The sequence below is a fragment of the Molothrus aeneus genome, chromosome 5 (genome assembly GCF_037042795.1).
Source record: "Molothrus aeneus isolate 106 chromosome 5, BPBGC_Maene_1.0, whole genome shotgun sequence".
Taxonomy (NCBI): domain Eukaryota; kingdom Metazoa; phylum Chordata; class Aves; order Passeriformes; family Icteridae; genus Molothrus; species Molothrus aeneus.
In genome coordinates this window covers 27,773,058-27,788,732 of record NC_089650.1, presented here as the reverse complement: position 1 = coordinate 27,788,732, position 15,675 = coordinate 27,773,058, and the positions used below count along the sequence as shown (strand labels likewise).

General features: G+C 41.0%; 1 protein-coding gene across 1 annotated transcript in view; it reads right to left on the bottom strand.

Moving 5' to 3' along the window:
• KITLG (KIT ligand) overlaps positions 1-12,635 on the bottom strand; it is a 56,081-nt gene extending 43,446 nt beyond the window's left edge. Inside the window, exon 1 of the mRNA XM_066549686.1 lies at positions 12,489-12,635. Within this exon, the coding sequence (XP_066405783.1) occupies positions 12,489-12,503 (15 nt within the window). The 5' untranslated portion in view covers positions 12,504-12,635. The remainder of the gene's footprint in view (positions 1-12,488) is intronic.
• Positions 12,636-15,675: the final 3,040 nt, after the last annotated feature.

The window sequence follows — 15,675 nt, the reverse complement described above, 5'->3', positions numbered from 1 at the left end:
TTTTTCAAGATGTACTAAAATGCATCATGCCATTGTTAATTCTATAAATTTTGTCTGAAATTATTTCCTGGGGCATATGTTGCTGGGTTTTTTTAAGAAAGCAAACTGTCAGAATGGCCATTTTAAGAATTTCAACTCATGTGTAACATTTTCCAGGAAAATGTAAGTTTAAGGTAGCAAAAATGGGGTGAGACTGATCAAAATGCTTCCTTTAACACAAAAATCCAGCAACTGCATTACTGCATCAGAAACTCAAGCATATTTTTAATTCCTATACACCTGTAAAAGTGGGCACACTTTTAAGTGTTTTTTCCTGCTAACACAGAAGTGCTGTACAAGAGTATCTTTCAGGGATGGTGCATGGAAACTCCACTGGTTTTCAATGGCTAGAGCCATGCAACAAGTTTAAAATTTTGACTTCTCACCATTGATAGTCACATGGTAAAAGAACAATCTTTCAGTATAAACATCTCAGCTGTCATTACTTTCCCATGTAGTTGAAGTTCAGCTACAATATATCTTAAAAGTGTTTTCCTTTCCTCCAAGCTAAAGGCTGAATTGTTACAGATGGTAGTTTTGGCAGATGGTTGTATATGAAACTGAGTTTATAATTAGGCCAAACCTGACTTGTACAATTAAGGCAATGAAGATTTGAAAAATAAGAAGTGTCAGATCAGTACATGATTAGTCTGGTGCCCACGGAAAACTGAAGAAACCTGATAATTCAGATTTACAGAATGCATTGCCTATATAAAAATTTCTCCTGAATTGCATGAATTAGAAGACAAGAAACATTTCATGCACAGAGTGTAAACTGAAATAACCATGGCTTTTTACTTACTTAAGTGTATAATCCCTTTTTTTTCAGTCGAGGCTAATGAGATGGTCTGAAGCCATCTAACAGCTCCCTGCTGCTGAGACAGGGCTCCTTCTCTGCAGCTTCCCTCCCTCTGACATTCACCCGACCCCTAAGCAAGCCAGTAAATTCAAAGTCAGTGACTAGCCAATTCAGCTGAGAGACAAAAAGTAATCCCTGAGGAATGAGTGGAGGAGGAGATGAGATGTGCAAGGATGAGAAGACTAGGGCTACCCCTTTCTGGATGTGACCTCTTGGGCTTGTTCTAACATATATCAAGCTGCATTTCAAGCCGTATTATATCTAGTGTCCAAAACCTTTCCAGAGTGGTAATTTGGTGTTAAGGCAGCATTGCCAGTTTTAGCCTCTTCTGTTAAATATTTATTTATTCTTATACGAAGAAAGGATCAGTAACGTCCAGCAATCATTCTCTCTACTACTTTCTGCATATCATTCAGTAGTTTCTTGCAATCAACTTTCAGTCTCTCACCATATGCAAATTGCTCCCTTATAATGCTTTTGCCTATTTTAAGATCCCTATTTCTGTTATGCTCTTTTTTTCAATGGGAAAAACTAGAACTTTTTTTGGGATGGCTGATGAACACTATCATAAAAGCACTCCACTTTCAAATTTCTCTTTCTGCTCCTACTGCATCCCAACATGCTGTCTGATTTGTTCTACTGTGGGCACAATATAGGGATTTTTCATTAATTTTCCTGACCAAGCATTGCTACAAGAACATAAATAAGAGCTTGTAAGTAGCTTTCAGAAGTAATTGAAATGGCCTTTATTAATTCAGTTACAATTAGTTCAAAACATTCCTTCCAAAATGCATCCCCCTTGCTCTTCAACACAACAAACTCCACTTGCCATCACACCATCTGTTCTCCCATCTCCTCTAAACCTTTACAAAGTTCCTCAGAATCTCTTTTAGTTTCAATTAACCTGAGTAATTTATGTAGCTTGCACATGTTGTCATGAATCTGTGAACCCTATTACAAGATTGAACTATATGAGGTTACTGACAATTAGAGAACATTACCTTTTAGGTTATCGCCATGTTACAAATTAATGACTTGTTCCTACACTTTGCTTTCTGTCCTAATTAATTTTTTTCCCCTTAAACTGTTAAGATAAAAGAGATACACTGTGGGGCTACATAAGTTTTTTATTAGGCCTTTATGTTTTAAGAATCTAAATAAGTAATTTCCATTCTTTCCCCTTGTTCATCCATTTTGAAACACAAATATATTTCATGCATTGAATGCATTTCTTTTACAGGAACTGGGCTTTTCTATTCCTTTCATTGAACGCTATTAATACAGAGTTCCCATCTGCCTTCTACCAAGCAAATTAAATACAGCAAGATCTGCTAGCAATGCAACAATAGAGGCAAGCTGGTAAGAAAAATTCTTTTTAACTCTGGACATATTCATTAATTCTAAAGACAAGAATTAAGATTTAATGTGTTAAGAGGTACTATATATTTAAGAAAATTAAAAACCACTATGTTCACCTATATCTATGAAGTTATAATCACCTTGTCTTTACCTTAAAATTAACCCAACTTACAATTTATATCCTGCCCTTATCTTTACATCTGTTCACACAACTATATTTTTAATATCCTGGTGGTTTGTGGGTGGGTTTAGAGGGGGTTTTTTGTTTGTTTGTTGTTTTTTTCTTGTTGTCTTGTTTGTTTTTGGTTTTGATTGGGATTTGTATAGACTAACAACAACAAACTCCATCAAAGTGTTTCTGGTATTCCAGTGTTTCCCCACAATTCTGCTATATGTCCAGGAAGAACAAGCACATTACTACGATATATACCAAGATGCAAGTGCTCTCAGCTTACAATTAAGAGACACAGGATAAATCCCAGCTAACTTCATCATCACAGAGTTGTGACTACAGAATTAATATGAATGTCATTTACATGGTATCTTGATGTTTTTGTTTGAGTTATGCTAACTAGAGAGAACTGTAAATATCTAATCTTAAACCTGAAGCTCTACTTGTGGCTTTCCTTACAAAAAACCCACAGAAATTGTGGGGTAAGCATTCCAAAAAGAAGTTAAATCATTCAGCTTACACTATGGAAATACACACATAACTGGACAGAAAAAAAAATCTGAGAAAAAAAGCTCCCTAAGTCTGTACAATTTTGAAGAAATATAAATGCCCATGAAACATGACTTTTACACCAGTAACAAAGTATTATCAATTTAGTTAAATAACTGAGATTAAATATTAGCTATTCTCACAGCATCTGCAACAATACAACAAAACACAATACTTTGAAAAAACAGCTATTTTAAATTTACTTTTACTGATAACTTTCACAGGGGTTACTCATTAAAAAATGGAATTGTAAATCACATATAGTGTGATACAGAGCTTTACATTTGGTCAAAAGTATTCATGTGAATTAGAAAGAATGGCAACTGTCAGTAGTGAAATTATTCTGGTACAGGTTCAATAGAACCTTTGTTACAGATGTGCTGATAGAAAACTCATACAAATATTGACACAATATAATATGGTTTCTTGGATTATTTTTACACCTAGTTCTCAAATGCTTCCTAGGATCATTCTTATTAAAGAAGACCCATAATTTGCCTAGCCTATTATGAAATTTCTTCGGCTTCCATAATTAATCTCACAGAAAATATAACCCATTTTTGAGAAGATTAGTGTAAATATCCTCAGAGCATTTACTTTTCAATGTCTGTACTCTAAAGTTCCAGTGACTAGTTATGCATTTTCATAATTGATACAATTTTTAGCAAGTTTACTTGAGTGACACTTATCAATTTTTACAGGAGAAAAAATCTTCCCAATTTTACAGGAATTGCACTATTTACTTTGAAATAAGTAATTGAATATGTATGTTAAGAAGACGGCTCCTTCATAGTGAATAAATCCAAAAAGAACATAATCGTTTGACAAATAGCACTTTGAACAGGTACTAATTCAACAGTAACTGAAATAGTATTCTTGGATGGAATTGACTTGTTTCAATAGAAATGAACCAGATTTTAGTAGGCTAAAAGCAGATTAACTTCACATATGTCTCAGGCCATTTGCAAATGTCAACAACATTCTGTTACAGTGGGAAATGACCAACAGTACTGTAGAGAATCTGACCATTACTGGCAAATGTTTAGTTGATCTCTAAAACCTGCATGTGAGAAGAGATTTATTTTTTTTAATGCACTGAATGAGAAGACAGAAGTTCACTTCAATTATTTAAAGAACTTATTAGACCAGAACTTTTTTAAAGTAAAATGAAAGCACCAGATCAGGTATTTCTCGCTTGGTTAGGTAACAGAGCTGAGACACACAGGGGAAGGCAATACCAAATACTTCTAAAAGGATTTCATTTGGTCTCAATAAGTATCTGACCATTAAAAGAAAATAAACAAACAAACAAACAAAAGCAAGAATTTCTTAATGTATTAAGAAAATTACTGACTTTACAGAGAAAAAAAGTATTGTCACTTCTAGAAATGGCAGAGCAGTATTTCAGAGGACTCTTCCTAACTGTAATAATAGCTTGCAAGCATTGTAAAACAAAAAAAACAATATATTCCACAGAACAATGGATTCATTCTAATCCTGTCCAAAGAGACACTTTGTTTCCACAGATGATACAAAATACAGTGACAACAGGTTATTCAGAGGACTAATATTTGAAGTGGGCCCCAAAAGGTAATGGGAAATAAAAATGCCAGAAAAAATATAGAGAACATACACTGGAGATGAAGCTTAAGGTGTATGTGAGCAAACAAGATGCTGATAGACACACCTTCAGTACTGTGGATACTGGAAGTGCAGAAGTTCTGTTGGCAGAGGTGAGGACACCAACTTAAACACAGCAGATGGTGGGAAAGCTGCACAAAGAAATGAAGGTATTTTCTGTCTTGAGGGGAAGAGGTGATAAACTTGCTGACATTTTCAGATGTGGCCTTAAGCTATGAGGATAAGAAAAAGAAATCCAGAAGAAAATGGATGGAGTACTATAACACCATCCGACTTGGATTGGAGTCAATTTTTAAAAATAGCAAGTTTTTCATTAATTTTAGTAGCCTGAAACACTGGCTAGTATCGCACTATTAATGGAACAAACACTGAAGAAATACATCTAAACAGTTTGGAACATACTACAATTATGGCCAGAATTTTTAGAGAGTGCATAGCAAACCTAGGGCACATTCTTTGTCAGGGATTATAAAACAGAATATCAAAGCACCTTCAGTGACAGTAATTAAATTTACAGTTTATAAGAAAAATTTGCATTTCCTAGAAAATAAAGCAACATCCATCAGAATCATTTAAACTGGTGTCAAATACAGCACTGGTAGTTTTTGCTGTTAGAACAGAAATGCAATGCACACATTGCTGAAGCACAGTAACTTGAAAAAGACACCAATTATGAATACTGGAGATACATTTTTTCCCTCCTTTTTAAAATAACCACCAAAAAGCTCTGTTTATTAAGGAACATGTTTTTTAATCCAAACGAAAGAGGGTGCCAAGCACTGTTATACAAGCTTCCTAAATTCATTTGGCTGACTAATGCTCCTATTCCTGCATGCTTCAAAGTAGTAAAAGAAAAACAAATCTCAGGAAGAACTGACATTCAGATCTGTATCAGCTTAAAGACATAATGCATAATATTATCTGCTTGCTATTTAATGCAAAAGACAAATTTTGCTGAGTTCACTTAATAATGAGTAAATGAAGGGTGGAAATTAGAGGGCTGGAACTTAGGACTTTTTTACAACAGACTATTAGCGCATTTAAATTTCAACCTCCCTAAATTTCTAAGCACTTCTTTTCATTTAGTGAATTATTTTGCATATATACAGCATATTATTAATTTAAATTTATCATGCCTGACTCCTTAATGTCTTACTTCAGTTAGACCACAAAAGCCAGCACCTTGGTATCATACTCCCATTTTATAGAATTATGAAATCTCTCTAAAGAGACAGGAATTTTTTTGGACCAACATGAAATGGTGGAAGAAACTTTCCTACACAATTTAAACCCTCCACATTACAGACACTTTATAATATCAAATATTATATAGTATTTTATATCAGTATTGTACACTAATATAATATTTAAAGTTTAAATATATTATATTAATTTCTTTTAAATGAAATTTTTATATCAGTGTATTACACCACATTTTCAGAATGTGTTATATACACATCATCAAGTTCATTCTTTTGTCCTGGAACAAGTCTTACAAAAAGAGCTGCTGTATGCTTTGCACAGAGTTCATTTTGTGTTCTAAACAGAGACAGATTGCCAGGACATGCACAACTTGGTTTTACAGTCTGACTTATACTGCCAGAATAACTTTTTTCCAAAAGTAATTAAGAGATCATGTGTTACTAAACAGACCAAAGAATCTATCCAGTAATGATGCATCATGCTGCAAACATAAAAGGAAGACATACCTTGGTCTGCTGCTACAAAGCAAGCATAAGCTCATGAGAAAAGTTACAAAACAGTGTAATTCATTTAGGAGGAAAGACACTGGAAGGTCATCACTACAAGTCATCCTGACTACATCAAGTACAGAGATTCCAGCCATAGCAAATGCAGAATTTAGGTCCACAGGAAATACACTGCATACTCTTCACATATCTCTAAAGCTGTATTTAGGGTGCTTCTAAAAACTTCTCAAAGTATATCTAAAGAATAGATGACAGAGCTAATTGGACTAAATTTATTCTTGGCTTTAATTGTCAGTAAACTGATGTTCCTGGAGGTCATGGCAGCAGAACAAATGAAAGGCAGAAGGCCTGCTAAATAAGACACTGGATAAGGGTTTATTGTTACTAAGACATTTAAGGTGACTGAAGCCAGGTTCAGTCACGTGGGATTGGCCAAGCTACAAGAACAGATATGACAGACAGACTGGTATTTTCAGACTCTGACTTGAAAATGCTTAAATCTTTCTGAATGGAGGTTCAGAGGGTGGCATGATTCACAATCTGTGAATTAGGAGTTGAGGTCTAAAATACAGTCTCCCCCACATTCTTAGCTCATATGTAAGCCACCCTCAAGATTGAACAAATAAACCTTCAACAGAACAGCTTCAACAAGATAAACTAGATAGTCAGAAGCTTCCCAGAGACTTAGGATGCTACCCAAGAAAATATGTGAACGTGTGTCTCTCTCACTCTAGTGCGTATGCTCACGTAAATTTTTCTAGATTAGCTTTTCAGTCTGGATTGAACCAAAGCTGTTCACAAACTCAGAGTTAATTGCTGTAGACCATTCATGCTTCCTTTTGTGACAGCCCAGACTAAACCTGCATACTTTGCAGAGCATCAGTCTAATCTGAAGAGTGTAGCCCACCGCCTGGCCCAGCTCCAAGGCTGCCAGGACACAACACCTCTCTCTGACTTCCCAGCTCTGCTGCCTAAAACCAGTGAGAAGCCAGTGAAGGTAGAAGAGGACTGAAATACCTAACTGGACTCCTAGAAGTTCTTCACTGGGACATTAACAAGTACATGTGAATGACTGTCATACAGGTGGGAGAAAGGGTGGCTCTTGTGGCTTGGGCTAAATATGGTCTTGAGGGTCCTAAACTCAATTTTCTCCATTGAGTAGGTTTTGCAGCAAAAGTGAAGAAAAAGAAAAATAACCAAGTGTTCTTTAGCAGCAATGAAAGTTTAGGGCTGGGAGGTAAGTGAAAGGTGACCTTTCAGAAGACCTGCTTGAGAGATCCCTCCAGGAGCACTGATCACCGTGAAGCAGCAGTTGGCAATTGGCCCTGCAATAGAGGAGCCTGCACTCAGTCCCCCAAGCCTGCACCACATGGTCTCACTTTACTGTTGCTTCAAGTGGTGATGAAATAGCTCGAAAATCAGCATTTACCTCCCCACTTTGCAAAACAGTGTGCTCCACAGTATGGCTTCACAGCAGTGAGAACCATAAGTGAATTCTTCAGGCAATACCTGCAGTGGTATCTTGCTGATGCTAGACCTGATGCTATTTTCACCTTGCACAAAAAATTAGCTCTGCTCCACACAACAACAATAATGGAAAAACACATATAGAGCAGAAAATTCCTAATGAGATTTAAAATCATTACTGTATTCATCTACCTTGTATAATTTGAACCTCGTTTAAACAGAAACAGCAACCAATCATTCACCCAGAGGTTATTAGATAAGTGTAGGAAATCAGATGACAATTATCTTCTACACTAATATGATCCAAAGTGTTCATAAATCTGACCTCCAAAACTGGCTTTTATTCAGACATACAGTAGAATTAATGTCTTCATTATCATACTATCAATGACGTCTGATACTGCACATGCTACCAGCTTAAATAAAATAAAATACTTAACACCATTTTTGTTTTCTCATACTTTCATTCACATACTAATAGATGTCTGATACTATTTACATTTGTCAATTAGTAAAACCATCCAGCAAAGAAGTCTGTGTTTCATGTGCCCCCTGCAGCCAGTTATTTCAGCATCGGTAATATTTACGACAAGTCAGTTTTGCAGGTTTACATATGACTTGGTTGGCAATACAAACATGGGCCAAACAACACAACTAAAAGAGAAGTGCTACCCCTTGCCACTCACCTTACATTCATCCATCTCCTTTACCCACAAACACATGGAGAAAAACACAACCAACAAAAAACAAGTGGTTTTACAGTGTGTTTAAAAGGTTGACTAATCTCAGGTTTGGCACACCAAAGACCAGGGCGAGAACAAACACTTTCGTTTTCATGTCAGCTCCCACAACACTCAAATGGAATTGTGTAAGGAGATTTTTCCCTCCTTTGCTTCTAATAAATGGGTGTTGTGTTTACATGCTGCATACTGAGCATTGCCCATCCGAAGCCAAGGGCTGCATCTTGCCAACTCTTAACTTTCGTACAATATGGTGATTACATGAGCCAGCATACCATTAAATCACATAACAAAACTTGGAGAATAGCACTGTCAGCTTGCAGAGCCGTACCTGAAGGACTGACATGCAGTGCATAAAGGGAAAAAACAGATCTCAGTGCAATGGCAAAACTGGGTCAGGAGAAGACTGGGTTACTGGCCTCACTTTAAACGACAAAGCCACGTGCTAAATAGTTCACAGAGATAAAAACTTGCAGGCGCATAATAAAAGCAAAGAAATCAATAAAAATATCACTAAACAGTCCTTAGAAAATGCTCCCCCACCCCTAAATCTTTCAAGGTCATCTGTTGTTTATTCTCCATACCACTCTTTATTCCAGGATGTTCTTTCCAGCTGCAGTACTTACAAACTGGCTTCCCGTGAGCAGAGTCAAAACCAGGGGAACAGAGACCTTAGTCCATTGCCTAATATGAATAGCACAGCATCTTTCTGGCTACAGCAAATTCTCGTATTCTATTTAATGAGCAACAGATCTATACCTGCCATGAGCTCCAAATATCTTCCAGTTCCTAGTGTTCATTTTTTTGCAGAATGTGCAAGAAAGACTGATGATCAGAAGTCACTATTTCACCTAAAATCAAGCTCACACCAAGGTATCAGGTATCTGATTTGCATCTCTGATTTAGTCTGCTGATAGGAGAGTAGAAGTGCCAATTTAAGTACTAATTCTTTTTCCAGGTACCGATCCACAATAATTTCTACAGAGGCTTCCACTTTAGTGACCCAAACATACAGATAGGACAACCTAAGATGGTAATTTAACTGCCAACAATAATGCACACGATCAGAGGTAGAAAGTTCTGCTGAAATCTAAGACACTTTCAATACTGAGGTTTCTAAGAGGATGTGCATCTAACTTACTGCAGGAGATCAAGTGCCTGAACCATGTATCTGTGATACCTTATCAGCCTTCAGAGCTACCCTACAGGTGACCCCTCTTTGCAACATATTTCTTAGTAACTTAATCCTATTTAGGTTGTCTTCAAATCACACAAAGAGCAAGCAAATCAGAAAACTGCTACATGTTTTTGCAAGATCATATCACACTGGCATCACTAACCCTGTTCTATTCAAATTGTAAAAGGCTGTCCAGACATCAGTGATATTTTATTTGTTGTCATATTAGCATGCAAAAGGACATAAACTCACTTCTGATAATAGTTTTAATTACTAAGTAGTTAAGCCTACAAATCCTCTCATCCAAGTAATCCTTCAATAAGATTAATTCATGGAAATAGCCTCATTGAAAAAGGATTTGTATGACTGAACCCTAAATGCTTAATCACGTCTTTAAGGAAATCATGACTTACAAAGAAAAATCCAGGTGTTGGTATGTTTAAAACAGGGGGGGTTATGTGTCCATCAAAGCACGGAGTTTCATAAACATTACTTCTAGGACTGACACTGTTGGGGAATGTGCTCCTGCAGTTCCTGTGGTTTCTCAGGTTAAGATTGATTTAAATAAACAGACCAACTTGCTCACATTGAGTCTAGCACTCAACAGGACTCTTTTTTCAGCACTTCCGTTGTACTGACGTATGACTCAGCTACTCCTTCAGCTGCACTACTTATATATTATCACTGTGCAACATCATCTCAAAGATCAAAATCCCTGATTTATCTTAAACAATATCCGGGCATAACCAAGTGTTTGCAAGGCTCAGCGAGTGTGTGGTTCTTGCTTTCTGTACTATGTCTATTGCAGAATATTTTATTGTAAGAAATATTAACCTTTTTCCCAGTTTTCTGATCTTGTTCTTTCCATTACGACAGTTACCAGTCTAGACAATGACTGAAGTAGCCATAGAGAGCATATAGATTAAGATTTACTTTGTAATGTGTCGAGTGCCCTCATGTGCTTAAGTTCTCTTCCTTGTACCCATTTCACTTGCTCGCTCTCTTTGCGCAGGGCCTTCATGGTATAAATGGTAAGTCTTCTTGAAGTATGTCCTGCTCTGATCCCCTTGGAATGATTAATGGTTTGGTATCACATTTGTTTGCTACTCCTTAAAATACAGGAAACAAGCCTTTGGAGAACTAGGAGTCTATCAGTGCCTCCAAAAAGCAGAAAGCATAACTGCTTGAAGGCTGACAGATGCTTCACCACCATGACAAGAAGCTGTTCCACAGGCTACAGCTTGTGAGCCCCTGAGTCAAGCCATATGGTCCTGAATGCCAAGACTGCCTGTCTTTCCCAGTTTACTGGGAGAGATGGATTGTTCCTGCTTTGCTCTGAATTTGCAAAAGTAGTCTGTTGATTTTTATAAGTTTACAGTTCAAATGTAATAAAATGCTTCACTGCTTCCACTCATAAATCTTCATTCGTAAACACAAACATGGCTCTCAGACTTTAAGAGACCCTTCACAATTAATAATCTATTCAGTACATTTAAAGAATTGTGTACACAGGGTCTCAAACATCTTTGTTCAAGGCATCTATAGTAATCTAATGTGAATAACAGCAATGGATACACATTGCTAAAATTCAGAGCTGATAACTTAAGATAAAACCCCAGTGTACTTCAGAATCACAAAAATTAAGTCTCCAAGTTTTAAGTTCTTAAACATGGGTACATTCTCCAGTGCTTCAGTCAGGTGAGATTTAAATATTTCAGAATGTGAGTATTTCTAATTCCTCTCATCTCTTGAAAAATTATTTAACTACCCAAAATGCTTTGGTAAGATCTTTTTTTAAAATATGTTTTATGTCTTTTCCAGTGACTTCTGAAGTGTCTTCACTGGTGTGTAGGTGACCCAGCAATTGCCAAGAAACAGACGAAGGCAAAAAGTATCTCGCTTCTAACGCAGCAATGTAGGAGGTAGGAAAAGCCCCCAGCGAAGAGACAGCGGTGTGCGTGTTCACGCATTGTTCTCTCCCGGAGCAGTCCTGGCTCTCGCTGGGGTCTGCCCGGATTGAGGCTATCGGCACCTTGCGAAGTCCAGCCTTTAACTTTCTCCCGTTAGAGTTTCCTTGAGCCACTTCTTGTTACAATTTTCCACTCATGTCTGTCCCTTGCTTCCTTCTAAAAAACGCACAGCATAGTGACTGAAATCTCTACAGAACCTGCAGAGATAATGGCAAGGGCCCCCGCAGCGGCACTGAGCGGCACTTCCCGGAGGGATGCGGGTGGACGAAGGGCGAAATGCCGGGGTTCCCACAGCACCCGCCCGGCGCCGCACGCTGGAGCGGCGTGCGGGGAGACACCGGGAACCGCAGCCACTGCACTGCTGCCCCCGATTATTTCATGTTCTCGCACTCGTCAGGGAAACACAGACAACTGATTTACTATGGCAATTTTTCCCAGTGCCTTCCGAGATCTCCCAAGGCTCGGCCGCTAGTCCGGCTGTTTGCTGCAACTTTTCCACGGGCTGCGGAACGCCGAGGGCAAGAACGGGCGGTATTTTTTTTCTCTCCCCCTCACCTCGCTCCCCCAACCCGTTCCCCGGCGGCAGCGGCTCCCATCCCCCGGCGGGTCCCCCCCCCCGCCTCTCGGACAGCCTGGGAGCCGCCGCCCCCGCGGACGCGCACTGCCCGCCCGGCGGCTGCCCCGGCCCGCCGCCCCCTCCGCGCCCGCCGCCGCAGCCCCGGTCCCGGCCCCGCTCCGCCGGGAGCCGCGGGGCAGCCCCGCCCGCGGGCAGGTGGGTACCCCCGCCGCCGCCGGGCCGCACTCACTTGTGCCTTCTTCATAAGGAACGGCAGCGCTGCAGTCCAGCCCAGCCGGCCGTGTGCAAACTCCCTTCAGCGGAACTGTAGCTCCAGCATAATGCAGCAGCCGATAGTCCACGCATTGGGGTTGCCCACGGCGAGCCCCGCGCTGCCTCCGCCCGTCCCGCCGCTGCTCCGCGCGCCCCGCTGCGCCCCCTCCCCACGGCCTGAGCGTCCGCGCTCACTGAAGCCACCGCCGGCCCCCGGCCAGGTCTTTTATATCTCCGATCTGCCTCCAACCGCGGCGGCGGCGGCAGCCCAGGCAGGACACGCCTTTCCCCTCCCTCCCGCCCTCCCGGAGGACCGGGAGCCCAGGCAGACCCTGCGGGGCGGGGGAAACCCGAGTTAACTCGGGGCAAGTTGGAGGCAGGAACAAGCCGAGCCTGCCCCTCGCCAGCGCCGGAGGGGAGCGGGGCCGCGGGCGGGCGGGGATGCGGAGGGGGTGTGGGCATGTGGGGCGGGGGGCGCTGGCTACCGGCCCCGGGGCTGGGTGCAGAGGGCTCCTCCCGGCCGGTGCCGGGGCGTCCGCGGTGCCCGGACAGGCGATCCCAGCCGACCGCGGGAAGCGGGGCGGGGGTCGCCGGCCCTGCCCGAGTGGGCTCTGGCAGCGTGCGGGGAAGCCGCACGCCGCCGCGGCACTTGAGGTCAGCCGGGCTGCGGGCGCCGAGCCCAGTCCTTGGGTTGGGTCCCCCCACCCTCGCTGGGGAAAAGGGGGGTGCCCCCGGCTGAACCCGCCGCCGGGCGCCGGCTCGGCCCGCGGCGGGGAGGGCAGCGGGCTCGGAGGCTGGCGGGGCTCCCAGCCGGTGCCCGGTGCTCCCAGCGGAGCAGCCGCTGCTGCGGCGCGCACGGCCGAGGTGGCAGCCCTGGGCTTGTCATTGCCATTCCGGGGCTGCTTTCCCATACTCGGTGAATGCAGGTTAAGCACTGGGATAAGCATTTCAGCTGGAGCTTAGAAACTCCTGTAACCTGCTCCAGACACAGAAAAAATTGTTGAGCAGTGCCTCCTAACGCTTCTTCAAAGGTGATCCTGCGGGTCTTTTTTACATGCTGTTAGAATTTGCATCGTCCCGTGTAAATAATGCATTAGTGTTGGGTGTGGAAAAGCGACTTGACTCACTGCTTGGAGTCTTCTGGCCAATCCATCACAGCAGTAGCCACAGAATTTTAGTCCTCTTTAGAGAACGCAGCTCCCAAGGTTAATACGAATTAAATTTTGGGTGTGAATTAAATGGAATGCAGAGCAGTTTATGGAACTAGTATCTCCTGAAACAGCCATACCAGGTGGAAATTTAAAGAACATTAAAGTGAAGGAAGAATAGTCTGACCCAGTCCATGGTCATTTCCTAAAGGAGATTAGGCATGATCAGAGTGTACAATAAGAGATTTCATTAGAAAGTCAGTCTAATATTTGCCTGGAATTAATGATAAGTTTTTGTAAAGTCTTGATTTCTGCCAAAGTAAAGGTGAGCTGTTCAGGTACAGAAAGGTTTTGAACTCATCCCCAACTTTGCTATGTATTTGGATAAACATCTAATATAATTTTGCAGATAAAAATCTAATATCATTTTGCTTCTGCATCAAATCCAGGAAAATGGGTCAATAATTTTCTTTTACAGCATGACAATACTGATGGATTCATTCCCTTTTTGTCAGTTTTTTTTGCATTTCATGATTGTTACTGAGCTGAATTTGTCAGACTTTTATATGCATATAGAAATAGTCTCTTCCTTTAAAGCAATAGGTAAGCAGTGAAAGGGAGGAAGCCTGTAACAACAAAAGAAATCAAGGACCTCAGTCACTGAAAGGGCGGTTTGTGTATCATCTAGCAGTGATCAACCAAATCACTTTCACTGTCTACACATTTAACTAAATAGGGCCAGGAAATTAAAATTTTATGGCATATTTTCTCCATAGAACAGATGACCAGTTTAGTCTCCTGCAGAGAAGGCCTGGAAAGTGTGAAAGAGCAGTCTCTCGCAGCAGTTACCAGCCTTATGGAAAACGCTTCTGGTCTTTCTCTGTGTTGAACTCTATCACAGTTCACCATTAGTCATGACAGGAAAAATTTTGTGGATGCCCTGTATCCAGTTGCATTATTGGTAACTGTGCAGAGTGAATAACACTCTTGGGCATAATTAAGTTTCTTTACCACCCTGGCATCATGCACCTTTTCTCTCCTTTCCCAATCTGACTATTTGAACCTGCCCTTGTGTTTAATCCCAACTATAGTGAAGTAGTGCCCTTTTCATCTCTTTCTTTTGTGTTTGCAATTTTCAAGTGTATTACTGCTAACACTGTCTGTTCTCAGTTTGGTTTGGGAAGACTTTTCTATGAAGTTCAGAATTTAATAGTTTAAACTCATTAATATCTTGTGGCTGTATCCCATAGGTAAGCATGTTTTTATTAGTCTTGCCCATTTCCAACATAGTACCAACTTTTGATTTCCCAAGGGTGAGAAGTGATTAGCCATAGACTGGTTAGTACATTGACTGGTAGCTTTCCAACGCCAACTGCAAACCACATTTAGTCTTCTATGGCCTACCTTATTTGCATTTCTTAATGCTTGGGGGTGCACACAGGCCCTGTCATAGTTTTGTGCAAACCTGTTCCTTCACAGGGAAGATATGGAAAACAGTGCTAGTTATCCCAGCTCTTCACAGGATTTAGTTCCACCCATTCAGCAGGATTGTCCTCACCAGGAATACTGTTCGACCTGTATGGAAATACCAGCAACTGAGAATTAAGCCTTTCCAGTCTAACATGAATGGAAAAGCCTCACCATCTTTACCAGCTGAGAAATGGCTGTTAAATGGCTCTTAAATGGTTTTTTTATTCTGTAATTTTGTGGAATATCTGCTGTGCTTTCCATAGCTTCAGCTCTGCACTCATTCTGTTGCTAGCTTGGCTGCTGGCTGGAACAGCTGGAATTTGGGAATATGCAGGATGACATCCAGCCTCGGCCGCTGAGATTGCTGGATTAAAAAGTGTTGTGTGTCAACTTGGAAAATTGAAAAAATTTCTCCTATGAAACCATTTAAGCTGTGGAGGCAAACACCAGTGTGTGAGCATTAGAAAGACAGCACACTAATCCCATCTAATCGGTTACAGACTGAGCATGTGGGCGCTTTGCTGTCACAGAGACCTGGCCTGTAGC